At 50.6% G+C, this 21,631-nt stretch overlaps 1 protein-coding gene across 3 annotated transcripts in view; it reads left to right on the top strand.

Moving 5' to 3' along the window:
* The window catches only part of RAPGEF1 (Rap guanine nucleotide exchange factor 1), a 193,428-nt gene that overhangs the window by 156,447 nt on the left and 15,350 nt on the right, over positions 1-21,631 (top strand). For all 3 annotated transcript variants that reach the window (XM_029611075.1, XM_029611077.1, XM_029611076.1), the window contains 6 exons: positions 1,172-1,264; positions 11,418-11,606; positions 11,840-11,924; positions 13,289-13,383; positions 13,821-13,899; positions 20,858-20,959. In XM_029611075.1, coding sequence (XP_029466935.1) covers positions 1,172-1,264; positions 11,418-11,606; positions 11,840-11,924; positions 13,289-13,383; positions 13,821-13,899; positions 20,858-20,959 — 643 coding nt within the window. The remainder of the gene's footprint in view (positions 1-1,171; positions 1,265-11,417; positions 11,607-11,839; positions 11,925-13,288; positions 13,384-13,820; positions 13,900-20,857; positions 20,960-21,631) is intronic.

Here is a 21,631-nt window from a genome sequence, read left to right as displayed (position 1 = left end):
CCTGCCTCTGATCCCTGGACTAGCAGAGTAACACCCCTCCTCCCCTCCTGCCAGACTGGATCAGTAGAGTAACCCCTTCCTCTCAGTCCTAAATCAGCAGTATAATTCCCTGCCTCTCAGGCTGGGATCAGAAAAGTAACCCCCTTCCTCTCAGCCATAATAGCCTCTCTCTATTTAATAGCAAAATACATTTATATCCCCAGCACAAATGATTTGTGTTGGGCAGCTACTTTTGCTGGTTTAGTTAATTTTTGTAGTAAATTTATATTGTAAATTTTTATCAATCAGTAGACAAGAATTAATATATTTTGCCTGTTTATAGCTGCGCCCTCAGATTCTGCGCTCTGTATTAATTCCAGGCCATCTGGCTGTATATTTTGTTTCTGAGCTTGTTGCAAATACATTTATATCCCCAGCACAAATGATTTGTGTTGGGCAGCTACTTTTGCTGGTTTAGTTAATTTTTGTAGTAAATTTTATATTGTAAATTTTTCTCACTAATCAGTAGACAAGAATTAATATATTTTGCCTGTTTATAGCTGCGCCCTCAGATTCTGCGCTCTGTATTAATTCCAGGACATCTGGCTGTGTATTTTGTTTCTGAGCTTGTTGCGGGTGTTGTCAGGTCACTATCGGCAGGCCCCAGGTTCCAGTTGCCCTCTTACAAGTGTTAGGGTCTATCAGTATCAGTGTCTATAGACTCATTGCTGCCACCAGCTGGTTGGCATCTGCTGGTGCTGCTTGCAGGAGAACATCCAGCCCTTGTTTACTTGTGCGGATGAAATCCAAAAAAGGGAGAAAGGAGAAGGATGAGAAGGGGCTTGCTAAGAGACGTGTAAGAGGCTGTTATTGCTATGCTGGCTGTGAAAAATACCAAAGGGACGGCATCTTAAGAGAGAGACCCAAAAGGACAGGGCAGACATGACAGCAGGACGGAAGTGGGGGTTGCTCTGGAGCAGCTGCCTGTCACCTGTAAGATGCTAGCCTGGGGTTTTCTGTCTTCAGAGCTGAGGAGTATACGGTAAGAAGGGTGATCTCATTTTCAAGGAAAGTCTCTGCATTCTTGCTGTGCTCTACTGCCGATTCCCCTCTGTGGGCTTGATCACTTAGAGCTGATCGGACTTTGTTACTGGCTGCACGTGGAAGTTTGTTCCCTTAACTGCTGCCTAACATATGAGAAGTTCTGTCACTTTCCAGATACCTTCAAGAAGAGGGTCAGCAAAAACACCTTCTTTGTGCTAGTGCGAGTTGTGGATGAGCTGTGGTGAGTGCTGCCCTCCCATACAACACAGAGTTGTGTATCCCAGGGTACACATTCTTGGCTTCAGCGCTCACAGTGCTGCTCTGCAGGTGCCACTGAGAGTGACAACTACTCATCACGCATTTCTTGTTCTTTGAGGTGAACATCTAAAAAAATTAAGGAAAATGTGGGCAAAAACTAAAAGAGCAGTGCTAGTGAAAGCAGCTCTAACTACTAAAGGCAAGCATTGGCCACTTCACCTCTAGTTCTTTAATTCGGGGTTACTCTTCTAAAGATGTTGTCTCTCCCATTTGCTTTAACAATCTCCTCCCCTGAAATGTTTGTGCTGTATTTTTACTATGGGTGTCTCAGGGTGCTGTAGTCTCATCCCCTGAGGACTCTTTGAAGCTGTTCATGCTGTATTCATATGCCGCATGCCTCAGGGTGCTGCAGTCTCTTCTGCAACTGTTCATGCTGTATTCATACTCTTGGAGTCTCAGGATGGTGCGCTCTCATCCCCTGTTCCCTGTACGTACCAGGATCAATCCAGACCGTGGGTTATGTCCCCCTTCCAGCAGATGGAGTCAGAACAAAAATTGAGAGGGCAGTCCCTGATAACTGGTGCGCCCTCTGTAAACCTTCAGTATTTCTCTGACTCCAGCAGATTCGGGTTGCACCTTCAGTTCTCCCATTTTCTTTCTGTGAGAATAGTCTTTGTTGATTTATTTCTCCTATTTTCTTGTTAACACTTTTTACTTGGATGAATCTTATTTAAAAAAAAAAAAAAAGAAAAAAAAGAAAGGCAAAGGCTTTTCATTGTAGCTTTGCTATACTTTCTATGGGCTGTCCCGCTGCAGGCTTGCAGGCAGAGCTTTCATTCAGTGACAGACTTGTCATCTTTTTTTATTTATTGCTGTATCGTTTTGGGGGTAAGTTTGTTAACTTTCCTTTTACAGGGCTGTCATTTGCTGCTTTTAGGGGTGAAGTTGGAGGTCCAACCTCTCTCCCTCGATATCGACCCGCTGCCCGGAGATGTCGTTTCCTCAGGGCAGCCCCTAAGCTTCAGAGACGTGACATCCCTCTGGCTTGGGGGAAAAAAACCCGAAACGGGTTGTTAAAGTTAGGCAGGCAGCTGAGGACTTTGATTTCTTTCCTGCTATCGAAGGTTTTCAGAGGTCTGGGTTCCAAGCCCTTCTTTACTTGCCTCCATGCTGCGGCTGACGCGATGCAGCGCCTGCGGGGAGCCCGGATCATGGCTCTCCCAGGAAGGCCTGTGGGCCCGGTGGGGAGGACACCTCGAGCCCTAGAGGGCGGTCTGGTTCACACGCAAATGCGCTCCAGGCTCTGAGGTCGGCCCCGTCCAATGCGGGAACGGCGGCCATCTTGGATCCACTACTTGCTGCTCCAGCGCTACCTCCCGGGGATTCAGACCCGGACGGACCTCATTCCCCTCTGGTTCTCTTTCCGGCACACCTCCCCGACACAGAGCCGCTCTCAGAGGACCCTCCAGCACCCCCCCCCCCCCTGGCCATCCCTCCCCCAGAGCTTTTTTCCGCAGAATTTATTCTGCTGATGCATGGGGCTTATTTGGCAAGGCTCAGCCAGCACCAAGATGTGGTTTTGGCTCTCCCTCCTCCTAAAGTGGTCAGTCTGGGGGAACTCCCGGACGTGGCAGGGGGGCCACGGGGATCAGTACCATCACGGCCCGGTACAGCACCAGTATTTCTGGCCCTACCGTTCCAGTGGCCCTTTCGGGATCCTCTAGGGTTCAGCCGGTTGCCCATCCAACCGGTCCTGACCCTTCACCCCTGACGGACCCTGCAGTGGACCCTGATCTAGATGACCCAACACCCTCGGCACAAGTCGAAGGGGGACGTTCCTCGGGTTCTACGCCTTTTCCAAAGCGATGAGATGGTTCGCTTATCTCACTTGTCCTAGCTGGATTAGATATTGAGGCCCCCCAGGAGGCTCCTGCCGCCAGCACTGCACCGAAGAGAGGGGATCCCGTCCTACCAGGGCTCAAGCCACCTTCGAAGACTTTCCTTTTCATCCTTTGCTCCTCCAATTGCTGTCCAGGGGGTGAGAGACTCCGGAGGCCTCTCTGTGGGTTGGCAACGTGACGGACAAACTGTATCCACTCCCGAGGAGTCCCTGGAACTACTTAAGGTACCGAAGGTGGGTGCGTTGGTATCAGCAGTCATGGCTAGGACACCTATTCCTGTGACTGGAGGAGCAGTCCTCAGGGATTTGCAGGACCGCAAACTTGAGGTGTATTTGAAGAGAGTGAGGCGTCCGCCTTGGGAGTTTGGACTGCTGTTTGTAGCTCCCGGATGCAGCGTGCATGACTCCGGTGGGTCCAACAACTACTCAGGACTCAGGACCTGCCTCCAGGGGAGACACAGGCGGAAAGACTAGAAGCTGTCATAGCATATGGCGCGGACGCGCTGTATGATCTTCTCCGGGTGCTGGCCAGGTCTATGGTTTCTGTATTCTCAGCTCGGCGCCTCCTCTGGCTCAGGACCTGGTCCGCGGATTCCTCCTCCTAGTCTCAACGCGGCTCCCTTCCCTTCAAGAGTAAGTTGTTTTGGAGAGGAGATGGAGCAACTTAAGTCGCTCGGGGAGCATAAGGTACTTAGGTTACTGGAAGATCGTCCTCGGAGATCCAGAATATACAGCTCTGCGGGGAACCATTTCAGAGGACAACGGCGCTTCCGCCAGGTGCGGCCAGTACCCCACAGGCCTCCCTCATCTAGATCGCAGTCCTGGTCTCATTCCTTTCGGGGATGAAGATCAGCCCAAGACCCCTTCGCCCAAGAGACTGCTACTACATCTTCACAGTGAAACATTGCCGGCCCACTCTTTGATTCCCCGGATAGGAGGATGCCTGTCGCTCTTCTACGAGGAGTGGGTCACAGTCACCTCAGACCAGGGCATCCTGGATATTCTACAGAGACAGGTTTATCTTTTCTCCGTGTGGACTAAGGAAACAGGGCGCAGTACGTCAAACGCTAGACCGCCTCCTGGATCTGGGAGCCATTCTTCCGGTGCCACTACCGGAGCAAAGACTCGGCCATTATTCCGTCTACTTCGTAGCCCCCAAGCAAGAAGACTCCTTCTGGCCGATCCTGGATCTCAATATGGTCAACAGGACGCTCAAGATACCACACTTCAGGATGGAAAATTGCGCTCAGGGATTGCTACGGTGCACCGGGGAGAGTTCCTGGCGTCCTTGGACTTGACAGAGGCTTATCTTCATAATCCCATCCTGAAGGAGCATCAGCGCTTCCAGTTCCAGGCCCTGCCATTCGGCCTGGCAACCACTCCTCGCACCTTTACCAAGGAGATGGTAGTGGTGGCAGCGGCCCTAAGGAAGGAAGGGATCCTGGTCCCTCGACTTTCTGGGAGCTCATTTCAACATCAAAGTAGGCACAGGCTCTCTTCGTCTGGAGCGGGCCCAATCGCTCCTTGCTCAGGTTCAGCATTTTCGGGACCTCCGACTTCTCACAGCCTGGGACTATCTCCAGTTGCTAGGTTCCATGGCCTCCACAACAGATGTTGTGCCTTGGGCCTTTGCCCACATGCGTCCCTTACAAAGAGCATTACTCTCCCGTTGGAAGCCGGTATCTCAGGAACTTCAGGCTCCTCTGCCGATACCGCCCCTACCCAAGGACAGCCTATCCTGGTGGCTCAACCTGGATCATTTGCTTCGAGGAGTAGAGCTCAAGGTTCCACAACAGACGCCAGCCTTTACCGGCTGGGGCCAATGTGCGGTCAGCACTCGACGCAGGGTCAGTGGACACCAGAACAGGCAGCTTGGCCAATCCACCGTCTAGAAACAAGAGCGGGCCGTCTTGCACTGCAGCGTTTTCTGCCCCTAGTACAAAGCCGAGCAGTCCGGATCCTCTCCGACAACGCCACGACTGTGTCATACATCAATCGTCAGGGAAGAACAAGAAGTCTCCATGTGACTCGGGAGACGAACAAGCTGATGCTGTGGGCGGAACTCCACCTGTCTCATCTGGCGGCGTCTCACATTGCAGGGGTGGACAATGTTCAGGCGGATTTTTTAAGTCGCCAGCGCTTAGATCCCGGAGAATGGGAACTGTCTCAGGAGGCAGTGGCACTACTTGTCATGTGATGGGGGACTCCCCATCTGGATCTCATGGCCACACAAAGGCTCCGTGCTTTTTCAGTCACAGAAGGGAGCATGGAGCAGAAGGCCAAGGTACATCCTACGTTTCGTGTTCCTGCCTTGGCCCCTGGTGGGAAGAGTGCTGCGAAGAATAGAGGGTCACCAGGGGCCCGTGATCCTCGTGGCTCCGGAGTGGCCTCGTTGGCCGTGGTTCGCAGACTTAGTCAACCTAGCGGTGGATGGCCTGCTACGCCTGGGGCATCTGTCGAACCTCCTACAGCAGGGACCAGTATTTTTTGACCAGGTAGATCGTTTTTGTCTAGCGGCCTGGCTTTTGGCATGGCGCCGGCTGAGGTGACGAGGGTATCCAGCGGCGGTTATCTCCACTCTTCTCAAGGCTAGGAAGCCTTCCACCTCCATGTCCTAAGTCCGAGCTTGGAAAGTGTTTGAGGCTTGCTGCCAGTCCTCACGTCTCTCTCCACGGCATGCGACAATAGCCCAGATCTCCAGCGAGGGCTGGAGAGGGGTTTAGCCTACAATTTTCTCCGAGTTCAGGTGGCAGACTTAGGTGCTCTAGTTCCTCATCAGGATGGCCTCCTCTTGCGACACACCTGGACGTGGTCCGGTTCTTGAAGGGAGTAAAGCATGTGAAACCGATTCACAATTTATGCCCCTTGGGGAGTTTTTACTTTTGATCCTTCAAAATCTTGGTGGGCCTCCCTTTGAACCACTGTAGAGCACTACCCTCAAGGACCTGACTCTTAAGACAGTTTCCTTGGTTGCCATCTGTTCCGCTCGCAGAATCTCGGAGCTGCAGGCCTTGTCATGTAGAGAGCCTTATCTACGCTCTACGGATCCCAGAGTATCCTCGGGAATCGTACCATCTTTCCTTCCAAAGGTGGTCTTGTCTTTTCATCTGAATCAGTTGGTGGAACTGCCATCATTCCAGGCTGAGGATTCCAAGGAGCTCCGGTGCCTAGATGTCAAGCAAGTCCTCTTATATCTGGAGGTTACTAACAACTTCCGCTTATCAGATCTTCTTTTTGTCTTCTGGAGTAGTCCCAAGAAGGGGCACTAGGCTTCAAAGACCACCATTGCCTGATGGATGAAGGTAGCAATCTCTACCGCATACATTGGCGCGGGGCATTAGCTACCAGACAGTATTAAAGCTCATTCTCTCCGAGCTCAAGCAGCTTCCTGGGCAGAAAGCCGAGCGGTCTCTCCGCAGGAATTTTGTCGAGCGGCCACTTAGAAGTCGTTGCACACTTTTGTGCATCACTATCGCTTGAATCTGCAATCAATAATCTCGGGTTCTTTTGGGGCTCGGGTCATTCGAGCTGGGATATCAGTGGCCCACCCTATTTAAGGGAAGCTTTGGTACATCCCACGGTCTGGACTGATCCTGGTACATACAGGGAAAGGAAAATTATTTCTTTCCCTGCTAATTTTCGTTCCTGTAGTACCATGGATCTGTCCAGACGCCCACCCTAAGGATTTTGGGGTTTTTTCTTTGGGATAATCCTTCAGCTCGACTGTGTAATCCTTTCAGGACCTGTTTCGGACTGACTGAGAGTTCACATTGCAAGTTTGCCTATTCATATTTACAGTTTGATGTTCAATTTAGTTGAACATCAAACTGTACATTGAACATTTTTGTATTGATCTATCGAAGGGGTTTTTCTTTGTTGCTTGGATATTCTTAATAGTGAAGGTTTACAGAGGGCGCACCAGTCATGAGGGACCGCCCTCTCAGTTTTTGCTCTGACTCCATCTGCTGGAAAGGGGTCATAACCCACAGTCTGGACTGATCCATGGTACTACAGGAACGAAAATTAGCAGGTAAGGAAATAATTTTCTTATGTCTTTAGCAGTTCATGCTGTATTCAAACTGTGGCTGCCTCAGAATATTCGCATAAACACCTGATTAACATCTCAGATTGACTCCACATGTCCATAAGATTAACCAGATACAAAAAGCTTTAAAAAGTAATATCTAGAAATCCTAGTGAAAATTTGTGTTCATATAGCTGGCAGGTTGTGCAAGAGACCTAGGAGGCTGGATATTCAGGCCAAAACCACGATAGTATTAGTAGCTATTTAAGACATTTACAAGTCAGAATGTAAATATTGTTTACATAGCTAACTGTTTAAAGGACTGAAATTTAAATGGTTAACAATTAAAGATGGCTACAGTTGAGCTGCCAGCAGCTGCAGGGCCCACCCCTCTGCTCTCAACGCACCCAAGAGCACCCTACTTTCCCTTCATTTCTCCCAGCCCCCGATGTGCCCCCTGCTTTTCTACCTATTTCCCCCCGACATGCCCATGTGCTTCCACCCCCATTGTGTGTGTAGCTAGATGGACTCAGGACCAATGGGTTTATGCTCCCCTGCCAGCAGATGGAGACAGAGGCAGGGTTCAAAGCTGAAGTCACCCTAGATACACCCCTGCAGTGACCTCAGCCCTTCAGTATTTCTCCGTCTGCAGCAGATACGGACCTTTTGGAAGAAGAAATTCTACTTTTAAATTGGAATAAAGATTGAGCCCCGCTCTCCTGCGGTGATACCTAAAGGTCCCTCTTCCAATTGAGAATTCCTGATGTGATTTCCAAGATCCCTCAGAGGTGTGCCTTGGTCCGGTAGCTGATTCCCGGTGTGGACTTTGCTGCTGAAGCAGCTGAAAGGCAGCGGGTGCAGGAAGCCAAGCACGGCAGTGATGGCCAAAGTCCTCTCCCCTGGCAGCCAGAGACCATCTCTGTACTCAGCCAGTAAGCGCTGACCCCAGATAATTAAAAATAAATAAATAAAGAGAAGATTATTTCCTCCCAATTTAGAGATGTTGGAGGGGTTTCGGTAAGACTTCCTCCAGTCTCCTTGCTCGGTACACCATACCAACGTTGTTTCCGATCCTATTGGGGTAAGGGGAAGTGGGGCTTCCGAGAGGGTTGAGTGGCCCCTCGGTGGGCTGGGTCCCACTTTAGGCTTGTTCGGCACACTGCATGATGGGCTGCGGCGGCACCATCTTGCGCACGTTTTTGTGCCTGTATTGCCCACCATAGAGCTTTGATATGTGCAGTACGTGTCGGTTCTGCGCATGAGCTGTGTGCATAATGTCACGCGCACAACTTACTAGTCGCACAATACAAATAAAGCTGGGTGCACAGGCTTGTGCGCGCCTCGCTATGGCCCGCCTAGGCACCTGAAATCTGTGCGCATAAAATTTTAAGCATGAGCCATCTGAACACGCAGTTACTGTCGCTAATGGCTCCAGCAGCCGAGAAACATAAGCACCTTTCTCTCTGCGCTGCTTGTCATATTAAGGCTACACAGTTTGATCTGGATTCTTGCTCATGACAGCACTATGAGGAAGCCCAGGGAGAGTTGGCCTCCCCGGACTTTGCTAAGCCTGGCTCCTCCCATTCAGAGGATGGGTCAGCCACAGCCTTAACCAGAAGTACCCCGGATCTGAGTAACCCCAGGACTGGGTCATCCATGGGAGAGAGAAATTTAGCAGCACCTACCCCAGTACCTCCTGGGCTAAGCATGGACCCAGCCGGCTTCTCTTGGGTGGAATTTTTGTAAGGCCTTCAAGCCTTCGTACAGGAGCAGTCTGCTACCTCACTTGCCCCTATCTGGACAGAAATTCAGCCGGCAAGCCCTCCCTCTCCCAGTCCTATCGGCAGACCTCGAGGCATGCCTGACTCACCAAGGGTATCCCTGACAGAGACCTGGACAGCACAGATGAAGAAGAGGATCCAGATTCCTTGGAAGATTGGGAAATCCTCCCTGATTTTGAACCGTATCGGACCATTTTACATTTTTTCCATAGAGATGAATTGCCAGCCCTGGTTTCCCAGGCCCTGAAGATGCTGGGAGTTCCTGGGGCGGACTCTATGATGGCACCAAAGAAGAATCCCATTCTTCTTTGGTGCCCTACAGAAAGCCTCTTGCTACTTTCTAATACTGGAAGCCATCCAGGAGTTCACTGACATACAATGGGATGCCCCAGAAGCAAGTTTTAAAGGTGGATGACTGTTAGAAGCTCTATACCCACTGGATCCAGCAGTGAGAGAAAGTTTGTGTTTCCCTAAAGTGGATGCGCTAGTCTGTGCTGTCTCTAAGCGAAATACTATCCCAGTGGAGGATGGGCACAATAGGCGGATGGAATCCATCCTTAAGCAGGCCTTTGACGCAATGGCAATGACCTTACTGTTTGCTTCTTGTTGTGCCTTGGTAGCTCGTTCGTGCCTGCTCCTCTCTTGAGAGGTGGATGACTCGGGGGTAAATTCCAGAGTGGTTATGGAACTCGCCGCTGTCTTTTTAGCTGACGCAGTCTCAGACCTAGTCCGTACCTTGGCCAGAGGAGTGGCCTCAGTGGTGGCGGCCAGAAGAGACAGCTATGGCTACAGAATTGGTCAGCAGACGCAACCATAGCTCACTGGATTAAGGAGGTGGTCACATTAGCCTATGTGGCGGCAGGAAAGCCATTACCCCTTCAGCTTAGGGCTGATTCCACTAGGGCTCAGGCAGTCTCATGGGCGGAAGCTAGATTGCTGTCTCCTGTTGACATCCTCCGAGCGGCAATGTGGTCCTCCTTACACACCTCCGGGTTCTTCGTCTGGATGATCAGGCCTGAGAGGATGCAACCTTTGCAAGGGCGGTGTTAACAAGACCACGGGCAGCCTCCCGCCCCAATCGGGAGTAGCTTTTGTACATTCCATTGGACCTGAGTCCATCTGGCTACATGCTAGGAAATGGAGAAATTACTTACCTGATAATTTCATTTTCCTTAGTGTAGACAGATGGACTCAGCATCCGTGGAGTGGGATAACGATTCCAAGAGATTACGGGTAAGCCGTCATCCAGTCCCTAGATCAGGGCATCTATAATCTTACTGGGGTTCAGTGTTTATGTTTAGTTTGGTAAAGTTACGGTTATCTATTTTTAATCAAGTTTTTAATCTGGTTTTTTTTTTTTTTCGATAGTATGTCCACAGTGGCTTTTGAAGAGAATACTGAAGGGCTGAGGTCACTGCAGAGGGTATATCCAGGGTGATGTCAGCTTTGAAACCTGACTCCGTCTCCATCTGCTGGCAGGGGAGGATAACCCATTGGTCCTGAGTCCATCTGTCTACACTAAGGAAAACGAAATTATCAGGTAAGTAATTTTTCCATTTCTTCTCGGCTGGCCAGTAGTGACCCAATCTTTCCCAGCATGGAGAGCTGCACAGCATGCCAATAAACAGAAACCTGGAAGTCAGCCATGGACTGACTTGAAGAAAGCCCCGGCTCCCCACAGTAGCACCAGCAATACTGAATGGGTAATTGGAGACTAAACAGTAACAATTTACTTACTTGTGATCTAGTGATTCTCTCATGGAAAGACGGTATATAAAACATCTAAATAAATATCACCCATCCCTTTTACAAAGCCTTGTGATTAAACCGGGGAGGAAGGGGTGCTGAGCATGATCTGATTGGGGAGCTTGTGTGCTCTTCTGTCTGAAATGGTAGCGTACAAATAAGGAAGATGACAGAAGTTCTACAAGTGGTCATATTTCCAAGGCTGATAGCTGGGATATATCCTTGGCAGTGTGGGCAGGACTAACTGGGCAGACTGGATTGGCCACTTGGTGGTCTATCACCATCAGTTCTTACTATTAAAACATGTACATATTAATTTTACCCTAGAATGAAATAGAATTTAAATTTAGCTCTTTTTGATGTTTTTTTACTAAGCATTTTTCCCATGGACACAAAATGGGAGAAAACCTTTAGTATATAGGCCCCTTTGATTGTATCAAATGTACATCTGCAGCAAAGTGGTTAATGTCTTCTTCTGATATGCATAAAATCTATTTCTGCTACTTTAAATTATTCTTAGAGGAATTGTAATTAAAGATGTATGCAAGTTGTGCTTTTGGATCCTGCAGTCTCGCACTCCTTGCACGTCTGTTTGGCAGGGGAGCGTGGATACTGGTGTCTCTCGCACCAGAATGTGTACTTGGTGAGCACTTTTTACATACATTCCCCTTTCATCTCCTCGCAGCCTGGTGGAGCTGACCGACGAGATCTTGAAGCTGTTGATGGACTTGGTCTTCCGCCTGGTGTGCAACGGGGAGCTCAGCCTCGCCAGAGTTCTGCGCAAGAACATTTTGGACAAGGTGGAGAACAAGCGAATGCTGCGATATACTAGTTCAACCGTCAGACCCCTGGCAGCCAGGGGCGTGGCAGCCAGGTAAGAAATCTAACACCCCCGCCCCCCTGAGCAACCTCTCCCCTTCCAGCTGCAGCCAAAGGAGATGGGAGTGGGGAGGGAAAAATAAACCCCCACCGAACATGAGTTTCAAATGACAAATGTAGCAAAGAAACATGTCAGAAGACTTTGTGATTCAGATACTGCTCTTCCATTGCAGAGGCAGGGCAATATTTAACTTTCTGCCCTTAACCAGGCCCCTTTGTGACTTTCAGGCCGGGAACCCTGCATGACTTCCACAGCCATGAGATTGCAGAGCAGTTGACGCTACTCGATGCTGAACTCTTCTACAAAATAGAGGTACAGATGCAGGAGGCACAAAGTGGAGCAGAGATAGGGAGGACGATTCTCTCGCCCCAGAGCACGGGCCCCATTACCTGTAGATTGCTCCATGTCCTGTGCACCGTGTGCTCTGGTTGGGATAGGTGATCTCACCCAGACATCCCTGGGCAGAAAGATCATAGAAAGGAAGGAATCTCACGCATAGGCTGAGCCTGGGAGATTGAATATCTCTGCCTCCTTTCATTTTCTTTTCATTTCTTTTATTTTTTTATACACTGCCCAACCAGAAGCAAGTCTGCATAACAGTATAAAAACATATAGTATACAAAATTGCATAAAAATATATTTTATGAAAGAAACCATCATAGTGGGGATTGGGGTACAATCTCCACTTCCAGGCGCTGGTACTGAATGTGCTTTCCTGATTTTATGGTAGTTAAATGCATTAGCTGCAAAATAGTTTCATTCTTTCTATTCCTGGAACCCATGTACCCAGTAACCCCTGCGGCCCGTGTGCCCCGTGACCTCTGTAACTTTTGCATCTTGTGAGCCCCATGTACCCTGTATCCCCTGCATCCCATGCAAGGACAGATTTCAGACTTTGCTGCCCCTAGGCATTGTTGGTGCCATGCTGCCTCTTTCCACCCCCCACCTCCCCTCTACCATCCCTGTAGACCTCAGATTCCCCTGTTGCTCCAAGACCTCCGATTCCCCTCCACTCCACAGACTTATGATTAGATTTCCACCCCAGGCCAGACCTCTGATTCTTTCCCTCCAGCTGCCTCTCCACAGATCTCAGGGCTTGAGCTCTAGCTCCTCTGTTATAAAAGGCAGTGATGTGGGCTTCTGTGTGCTCACAGGCCCTGCTCCCCCTGCACAGGAAGCCACATGGCCCGGCCTGACTCTGTGCCCATGCTCACTGCCTTTTTTATAACAGCAGAACTGGAGCTGGAATTGTGAGGTCTGAGGAGGAATGGCAGGAGGGAAAGATCTCAGGTCCTGGCAGGAATTGGGTCAAAACAGGTTGGGAAAGGTGGAGGCACAGTGAGATTAGAGATCCTCAGGGCTGGAACCTTGCCATCCCAAAAATTGTGCTGCTCTAGGCACAGTTCTAATGTGCCTACTGGGAATTCCAGGCCTGATCTTATGTGCTCTATATAACCTGTTACCCCTGCTTCCCGTATGTTCCTCGTACCCTGTAATGTCTATGTCCCACTTACCTCCCGCATCTTGTGGCCACCTGCATCCTGTTGCTTGCGTGAGCCCTACATCCTGTGTGCCGCATTTCTGTACGTCACTTGTGGTCCCTGCCTTCCTTGTATTTCCGCATCCTGCTGCTTGCTTGACCATTTGTCTCCTGATGGTTTCTGCTTCTCCATCAGATTCCTGAAGTCCTGCTGTGGGCAAAAGAGCAAAATGAGGAGAAGAGCCCAAACCTGACCCAGTTCACTGAGCACTTTAACAACATGTCCTACTGGTGAGGAGCTGGCTGTGCAGCAGCGGGGAAGGTTTCGTGTCCTAGTGGCAAGGAGTTGGGGGGGGGGGGGGGGGGTGCAAAGTGTGAGGAGGGACATTGTGACCTATTGGTGAGCTGGGAGATGGGGGTGGACATTTTGCCCTACTAGTGCAGAGATGTATAGGGGCTATTCCAAGCGGGGGTGGGGGTGGGGGGTGGTGGCATCATTGACGCTAACCATTCTTGCAACTGTTTCATTTACCTAGAGGTACCTCCCACACTCTAACAGGCTCTGGTGCTGGAGAGTAGGTGCACCAGAATGGACTGATGGTATCAGAATCCCAAGATGTCTAGGGGTGTCAGCAGAACTCAGTCCTGTGTAAAACACACTGCTGGAGGAGGATTGTGTGCAAGACACTGTTTGAAGGGCTTTTTTTTTTTCCTGTTGTGTGGTGCAGGGTCCGTTCTATAATCATGGTGCAGGAAAAGGCTCAGGACCGAGAGCGACTGCTGCTTAAATTCATCAAAATTATGAAGGTAGAATGGGAAGGGGGGCAGAGGTGGTAGCGGTTGCATGAGTGAAGGCTTATGAGTTCACAGGTGTGATAGGAGGAGGGGACCGGTTGCATGGAGGTTGGAGGGTGAAGGTAGTTTGAGAATGGGGGGAGGAGCAGTGGGTGTTGTATGAGAATGTGTTGTGAGTGTGCAGGTATTATATGAGGAAGGGGCAGATCACATGGGGGTTGGAAGGGCGAGTGGGCAGGAGTTCATAGAGGGGAGATAGGTGACAAGCTCAGAAATAGGAGATGGGATGGAGTTGTGAGTTCGTGTTGATATGCAGTTTTTCTTCCCTTCTCTGTTGCCCTTTGCAGGATGGGGCAAATATTCAATTCCTGGACATACCCAGATCAGTCCCTCCAGCAGATGGAGGCAGAGAACAAAACTCTGAGGCACTGCTATATACCAAGTGTGTCACCTGCAGCTCCTCTGTATTTCTCTGTCTCCAGCAGATGCTGGTGGTGCATACCTGGAGCTCCTGGCTGAGTTATCTGGAGTTGCATTTTACTCCCCAGGTTGCCAGGTTCCATCTTTGGGCCATCCTTCGGGTGGAGCCGGGCGAACAGGGGGGGGTTTGAATACTCCTGTCAGTGTTAGCCCAAGAGTCCCGGGACCCCCGATAGCCAGGGGACTGGCTTCCTCGGCGGTTCCGAAGCCTCCCTCTGGGTGACCGCTGGCTCAGGGAAGTATCCCCGTTGGGCAGTTCTTGTATTTTTTTCTTTCTGAATTTTATTAACTTAAAAAAAAAAAAAAGAAAGAGGCTATCCCTTTTATTTTGTGAGTTCAGCGGCACTGCCGGGTGAATCAGTCTGCTTGGCAGTGCTGAGCCCGGCAGCCCTACAGGTGCAGGGGTGTTCCTGGAGGGGTGAGCAGGCAGCATTTGTGACAGGGCGGCAGGGTTTCCCTTCCCTGGCGGGATTAGGTGTTTTCCTGCCCACGTTTGCTCGGCAGTGCCGAGCTGTTTTTAGTACGAGGGCCGTTTCTTCTGCCAGCTGCTTTCCTGCGTGTTTGCTCAGCAGAGCCGAGTTATTTTGGCGCACGCACCATTTTTTTGTAGCGGCTCTTTCTCTCAAGTGATCACCGAACCTGTGCTGTTTCCCGGCTTGGGGGTCCCTTGAAATTGTGCTGCAATCGTGTTAATGGCAGACAAGCCACTTGTAGAGGCCTGCAAGGCCTGTAGCATTTGGTCTACATACTTGGCTTCCCTCTCCCTGTGCACTTCCTGTGCTTCAGGGAGAAGGGGGTCTTCTGTCAAGGAGCTTAAGCCCGAGAAGGCCGCACACTTGGCAGCTTCGGGAGCTGGAACCAGGGGCAGGGCGCCTGCTGCCTCCACTGTGACTTCCAGGAAGGAGTCCCAGGATGATCCTCCCCCATTATCTCCTGCGGTGTGGGAGCTTGTTCGGGGAAGCACATGGGACACCAAGTCTGATTCCAGCGGCGAGGAGGTGGGCCCGGGTGGTTTCTCACTGAGTTCATATTCCTGATGCATGAGGCCTTTTTGGCCAGGAAGTCAACAAAATGTAAACCCCTGGACGGGGGTTGGGGGTGCCTCAAAATGCCGCAGGCTTCATGACGAATCTCTGGGCTCACGTGCAACCGTGGCCCATGAGGATTTGGGGATTTGGACATCTTGGAGGACCAATGGGGGGAGGAGCTTCCCTCTCCACAGGGGGACACAGCTGCTGACCTGGATGAGACCCTATTGCTGGATTTGGATACTGGCAGGGAAGAACAGCTTCTGGTGGAGACCGGGTCGGAAGGGAACGATCCACTCGTGGTTCGTTTGTTTAAAAAGGAGGAGTTACGGCCCCTTATCCCCCAGGTGCTTGGAGGAGTTGGGGGTGAAGTTAACACAGGAAGAGAGGGCGTCAACCCGGTCTTGGACGGTCTCCAGGGCCCACCCAGCCACTTCCCTATCCCAAACAAAATCCAGAAACTCGTTAGCTGGGAATGGGACTCTCCGGAGGCAGGCCTGAAGGTCGGCCAGGCTATGGCAAAGCTGTATCTGGTGCTCGAATAACATTTGGAGCACCTTAAGACACCTAACATGGATGCGGCGGTATCTGCGGTCACTAAGAAGACTACCAACCCGGTGGCAGGGGTCGCCACGCTGAATGATGTGCAGGACCGCAAGTTGGAGCTTCAGCTTAAGCGCCTGTTTGAGGTTTCATCTTTGAGTCTTCTGGTGGTGCTCTGTGTGAGCATGATGCAGTGTACCTGTTTGTGTTGGATCCAAAAGCCTCAGGATCCGGCTTCCTCCGGGGTCATGACCTCTTCCCAAGCGGCCTGCCTGGAGGCAGGCGTCGCTTATGTGGTGGATGCTTTGTACGATCTGATGCACACCGCAGCCCGAAGTATGGTTTCTTCGGTAGCTGCTAGGCGACTGCTGTGCTGTGGCTTTGTAATTGGGCAGCGGACACGTCCTCCAAATGTCAATTATGTAACCTTCCCTTTCGGGGAAAGCTTCTATTTGAAGATCATCTCGACCAGCTTATGAAGTCCCTGGGGGAAACCAAGGGAAACAAGCTGCCCAAAGACAAGAAGCCTTTCAAAAAGTCCTTTTCTCCGCGTACCTGTTTTCAGGATTCTCGGAGATCCAGGTCTGGGAGGGGTGCCTCTCCTCCAGTTCCAAACAATCCACAGCTCGACAGCAGTCCTTTTGGGGCCCCGGCAGGTTTGCAAGAGGCGGCTCTGGCCAGGGAGCTGGGGCCAGTAAGCTTGCCGATCTACTCCTCGTTCGTAGCGGTCGGGGACAGGTTGTCCCATTTTTATGAGGAGTGGGTCAAAATCACCTCCAATTGGTGGATCCTGGAGGTGATATGGGATGGCTATGCCTTAGAATTTTCTCGCCTTCTCAAGGATGCCTTCCTTGAATCGCGCTGCATTTCCCACAATAAGTGGGCCACAGAAGAAGACACTCTTTGACGGTTGCTAGGTCTGGAGGCGATTGTCCCAGTCCTGCTGGACGAGCAGGGACGAGGAAGGTACTCCATTTACTTTGTGGTTCCAAAGAAAAAGGGTACCTTCCATCCCATACTGGACCTGCAACAGGTGAACTTGAGCTTGCGGGTGCCACGTTTTCGGATTGAGACTCTAAGAATGGTCATCGCGGCCGTCCGTAAAAAGGAATTCCCTCGCCTTCTTGGATCTCACCGAGGCCTACCTCTACATTCTGATCTGGGCTGATCATCTCAAGTTCTTACGCTTCAAGATTCTGGGTCAACATTTTCAATTCCAGGCTCTTCCCTTCAACTTGGCTACAGCTCCACGCACCTTTACCAAGGTGATGGTGGTCGTGGCGACAGCCCTTCGGAAGGAGGGGGTGTTAGTTCACCCATACCTCGATGATTGGCTGATTCAAGCAAAGTTGGAGGACTGCTTGCGTTCGGTCCACCAGGTGACACAATTCCTCCAGTCACTAGGCTGGGTGATTAATGGAGCAAAGTCAGCTGAACCTGTCGCAGTCCATGGAGTATCTGGGAGCTCATTTCAACACTCAGATGGGCAAGGTGTTCCTCACAATGGACAGGATGTGCCAATTACAGCAGCAAGTGCTTCACTTCCTACATCTGCAGCTCCCCAAAGTTTGGAACTATCTGCAGATTCTGGGCTCCATGGCGTTGACATTGGAGTTAGTGCCATGGGCCTTCGCTCACATGCGACCATTGCAGAAAGTGCTTCTATCTCGATGGAACCCAGTGTCGGAACAGTACCAGCTGCCATTGCCATTGTCGAAGCAGGCCAGGTCCAGCCTGGAGTGGTGGTTATCAGAGACCAACTTGCAGAAGAGAATGCCCCTCGAAGTCTTGGATTGGGTGGTCGTGTCGATGGTCGCAAGTCTCCAGGGCTGGGGGGCGGTGTGCCTGTTCATTGGCAGAACGGTCCTGGTCCATCAATCGCCTCGAGACGAGAGAAGTTCGCAGGGCATTGGTGGCGTTTCAACCTCAGGTACGTGGGAGAATGGTTTGCGTCTTCTCGGACAATGCCACCATGGGTGGCATACCTCAACTGGCAAGGAGGAGCCAAGAGCCTGGCCGTAGCTTGGGATGCTCATGTTCTATTTGCTTGGGCCAAGTGTCATCTGGAAGGAATCACGGTTTCTCACGTAGCGGGTGTAGACAACGTACAGGTGGATTTCCTCAGTCGTCATCAGCTGGATCCCGGAGAGTGGGAGCTGACCCAGGAGGCCTGGAATCATATTTGTGCCAGATGGGGAGTCCCCCAGCTGGATCTCATGGCAACGCGAGCCAACTCAAAGACGACAAAGTTCTTCAGTCGCAAGAAGGAGGTTGGGTCGGTGGGGCTGGATGCCCTGGTGTGCAAGTGGCCGACCGGGATTCTCCTGTATGCCTTTCCCCCTTGGCTACTCATCAGTCGACTTCTTCGACACATAGAGGGACATCCGGGTTCAGTGGTCCTGGTGCCTCCTGAGTGGCCATGCCGTCCTTGATTCACAGATCTCATTCAGCTGGCGACGGACAGTCCGTTATGCCTGGCCATCTTCCGGGTCTCTTGCGTCAAGGGCCCATCTTTTCGGATTGAGAGATCACTTCTCTCTCATGGCTTGGCTTTGGAAAGGCGGCAGTTACGCATGAAGGGGTACTCAGAACCGGTGATTTCCACCCTCCTTCAGGCTAAACATCCTTCTACTTCAGTGGCATATGTCAGGGAGTGGTAAGTGTTTGAGTCCTGGTGTGATCAGCAAGGACTAGTGCCGCTTTCGGTGAACATTCCTCACATTTTGGCCTTTCTGCTGCAGGGCTTGTCAAAAGGATTGGCTTATAATTCCCTACGGGTCCAGGTTTGAGCTCTGAGTTGTCTCTGGGGCCGGGTATGCGGCAAGCCCCTGGCCAGCCATCCAGATAATGTCTGCTTCCTGAAAGGGGTAAAGCATTTACGCCCTCCAGTTCATAAGCTGTGTCCGGATTGGAATCTTTACCTGATTTTGCGGGCTCTGTGTGACCCCCCCTTTTTGAACCGTTGGGACAGGCCTCCCTAAAAGACCTTACTTTGAAGACGGTTTTTCTGGTAGCCATTTGTTCTGCCAGACGGATTTCAGAACTGCAGGCTCTTTCCTGTCAGGATCCTTTCCTACGAATTTCTACTTTCTTTGCGTACGGTGTCTGCCTTCCATGTGAATCAATCCATGGAGTTGCCCAGTTTTCCGGATTGGTCTCAAGATTCTTCGTTGGGTAGAGACCTTCACCTGTTGGACATTCGCCGGGTTCTGCTATGTTATTTGAAAGTCACTAATTCCTTTAGGAAGTCGGACTACCATTTTGTGTTTGGGGGACCGAAGAAAGGTGGGAAGGCGTCCAAGGCTTCTTTGGCCAGCTGGTTGAAAGAGACCATTTGTTTAGCCTATATTGGCAAAGGTCGCCCCATTCCAGCTGGTTTGAAAGCGCATTCTGCTAGAGCGCCAGGCGGCTTCCTGAGCGGAGTGTCAGTTGGTATCTCCTGAAGAAATATCAGGGTAATACAGTTAAGGTTGTGGGAGAGCGGGCAAGCACCCAGGACACTCTCCTGTGCACTTGATTCAGGAGGGACAAACATGAAAATTAGGGCCCGCGGTAAAAAGAGGCGCTAGGGACACTAACGTGTCCCTAGCGCCTCTTTTTTGACGGAAGCGGCGGCTGTCAGCAGGTTTGACAGCCGACGCTCAGTTTTGCCGGCGTCAGTTCTCAAACCCACTGACAGCCACGAGTTCAGAAACCAGATGCCGGCAAAATTGAGCGTCCGGTTTTCAAACCACGGGCCGATTTTAAAATTTTTATTTTTTTTTTATTATTTTAAACTTTTAGGACCTCAGACTTAATATCGCCATGATATTAAGTCGGAGGGTGCACAGAAAAGCAGTTTTTACTGCTTTTCTGTACACTTCCCCGGCGCCGGCAGAAATTAACGCATACCTTTGGGTAGGCGCTAATTTCTGAAAGTAAAATGTGCGGCTTGGCTGCACATTTTACTTTCTGTATCGCGCGGGAATAACTAATAGGGCCATCAACATGCATTTGCATGTTGCGGGCGGTATTAGTTTCGGGGGGGGGGGGGGTTGGACGCACGTTTTCGATGCGCTATTACCCCTTACTGAATAAGGGGTAAAGCTAGCACGTCAAAAACGTGCGTCCAAATGCGGGGTAACAGTGCGCTCCACCGTATGTAGGCCGATACAGTACAGTGCGCTCCAGTGGAGCGCGTTTGTAGCCCGTATGTAAGTTTGCGGTCTGGTCCTCTATGCATACCTTTACAAGACATTACCGTTTGGATGTATGGGCACCGGAGGACGCTATTTTTGGGGAAAGTGTTCTGAGAGCGGGTCTTTTGGGTTCCCATCTGGTGTAGTGTGGCTTTGGTACATCCCACTAGTCTGGACTGATCTGGGTATGTCTAGGAAAGGAAAATTGCGTTCCTGTAATACCACAGATCTGTCCAGAGGCCCACCCTGGTAAAACTGCCGAAAGACTGATTGCCTGGTAGCTAACCGCTGTATATAAGAAGTCTATAAAGGGATATTCTCTATTCATGTTGCATATTATGAGTTGAGGTCTGGAGCTGGGTTATCTAGGTTCTGGGGAATCCAACCCTTGGGGGTTTTTTTGTTCGCCCTTGTTAGGTTTAAAAGTTTTCTATTGTATCTTGGCTTGGGAATTAATCAATACTGAGGAGTTGCAGGTGGCACACTTGGTATATAGCAGTTCATCAAAGTTTTGTTCTATGCCTCCATCTGCTGGTGGGAGTGCATAACCCACTGGTCTGGACTGATCTGTGGTATTACAGGAATGAAAATTAGCAGGTAAGACCCAATTTTCCTGTACCCCATGCCCCATCCTGTTGCAATGGACTGGAAGGTTAGAAAGCTGCGGTCTATGATTATCAGGTCTAGGCAGTGTCTGTGCCCTGCTGATCTCCCAGTTTCCTGTGGTCTACCTTCTTCTAGCACTTACGGAAGCTGAATAATTTCAACTCGTACCTGGCAATTCTCTCAGCGCTGGACTCTGCTCCTATCCGCAGATTGGAGTGGCAAAAACAGACCTCTGAGGTGAGTGTGATCGCAAGTTGCTCTCTGGAGCATGGGAGTCATCAAACATGACAAAATGACTGGCTGGACATAGGGCTTGAACTGAGGCATTTCAATCTTAATGCTCTATTGGGTGATGGGGAAAGCTCCCAGATCTTAGCAGCTGTGTGCCTTCACCTCAGACTGGAGATTCACTAGGACTCCTGCCTCTCCCTTTTTCAGTAAAGGGTGAAGAGCTCTTTAGTTTCTCATGGAGCAGAGAATCCACCCTCTGTGAGGCATCTAAAAAGCTTGACTGTTTCTTGCACATCTGGATCCTCCTTTCCCTTGCACCTCTGCTCCTCCTGCTGGTTCTTTATGTTTTCTGCCCTCCATAGTGACAAAGTCATAGACTGCAGTACATACCAAAGGAAAAAAATAACCCGGAGTGGGATTTGGGGAAAGCTTTGTCTTGACATGCAGGGGAGAAGGGAGTGTGGCAGAACAGGCTGGGGGAAGAGTACAGCACAAACAACTGCTGGAACTAGAATATGGATACTAGAAAGAGATCCAGTTATGCTCAGTCTTGTAGCAGAGAGGACCATCTCTTCTCATTAGGAGTCTGGATTAGGGATGAAGGGCTCCGGGGATAATCTGGGGAAAATATAGATCCATGATCTTGACATCGGTACTGGGCAAAATGGTAGAAGCTAT

The sequence above is a fragment of the Rhinatrema bivittatum genome, chromosome 8 (assembly GCF_901001135.1).
Source record: "Rhinatrema bivittatum chromosome 8, aRhiBiv1.1, whole genome shotgun sequence".
Classification (NCBI taxonomy): Eukaryota; Metazoa; Chordata; class Amphibia; order Gymnophiona; family Rhinatrematidae; genus Rhinatrema; species Rhinatrema bivittatum.
This window is presented reverse-complemented; position numbering and strand designations above follow the sequence as displayed.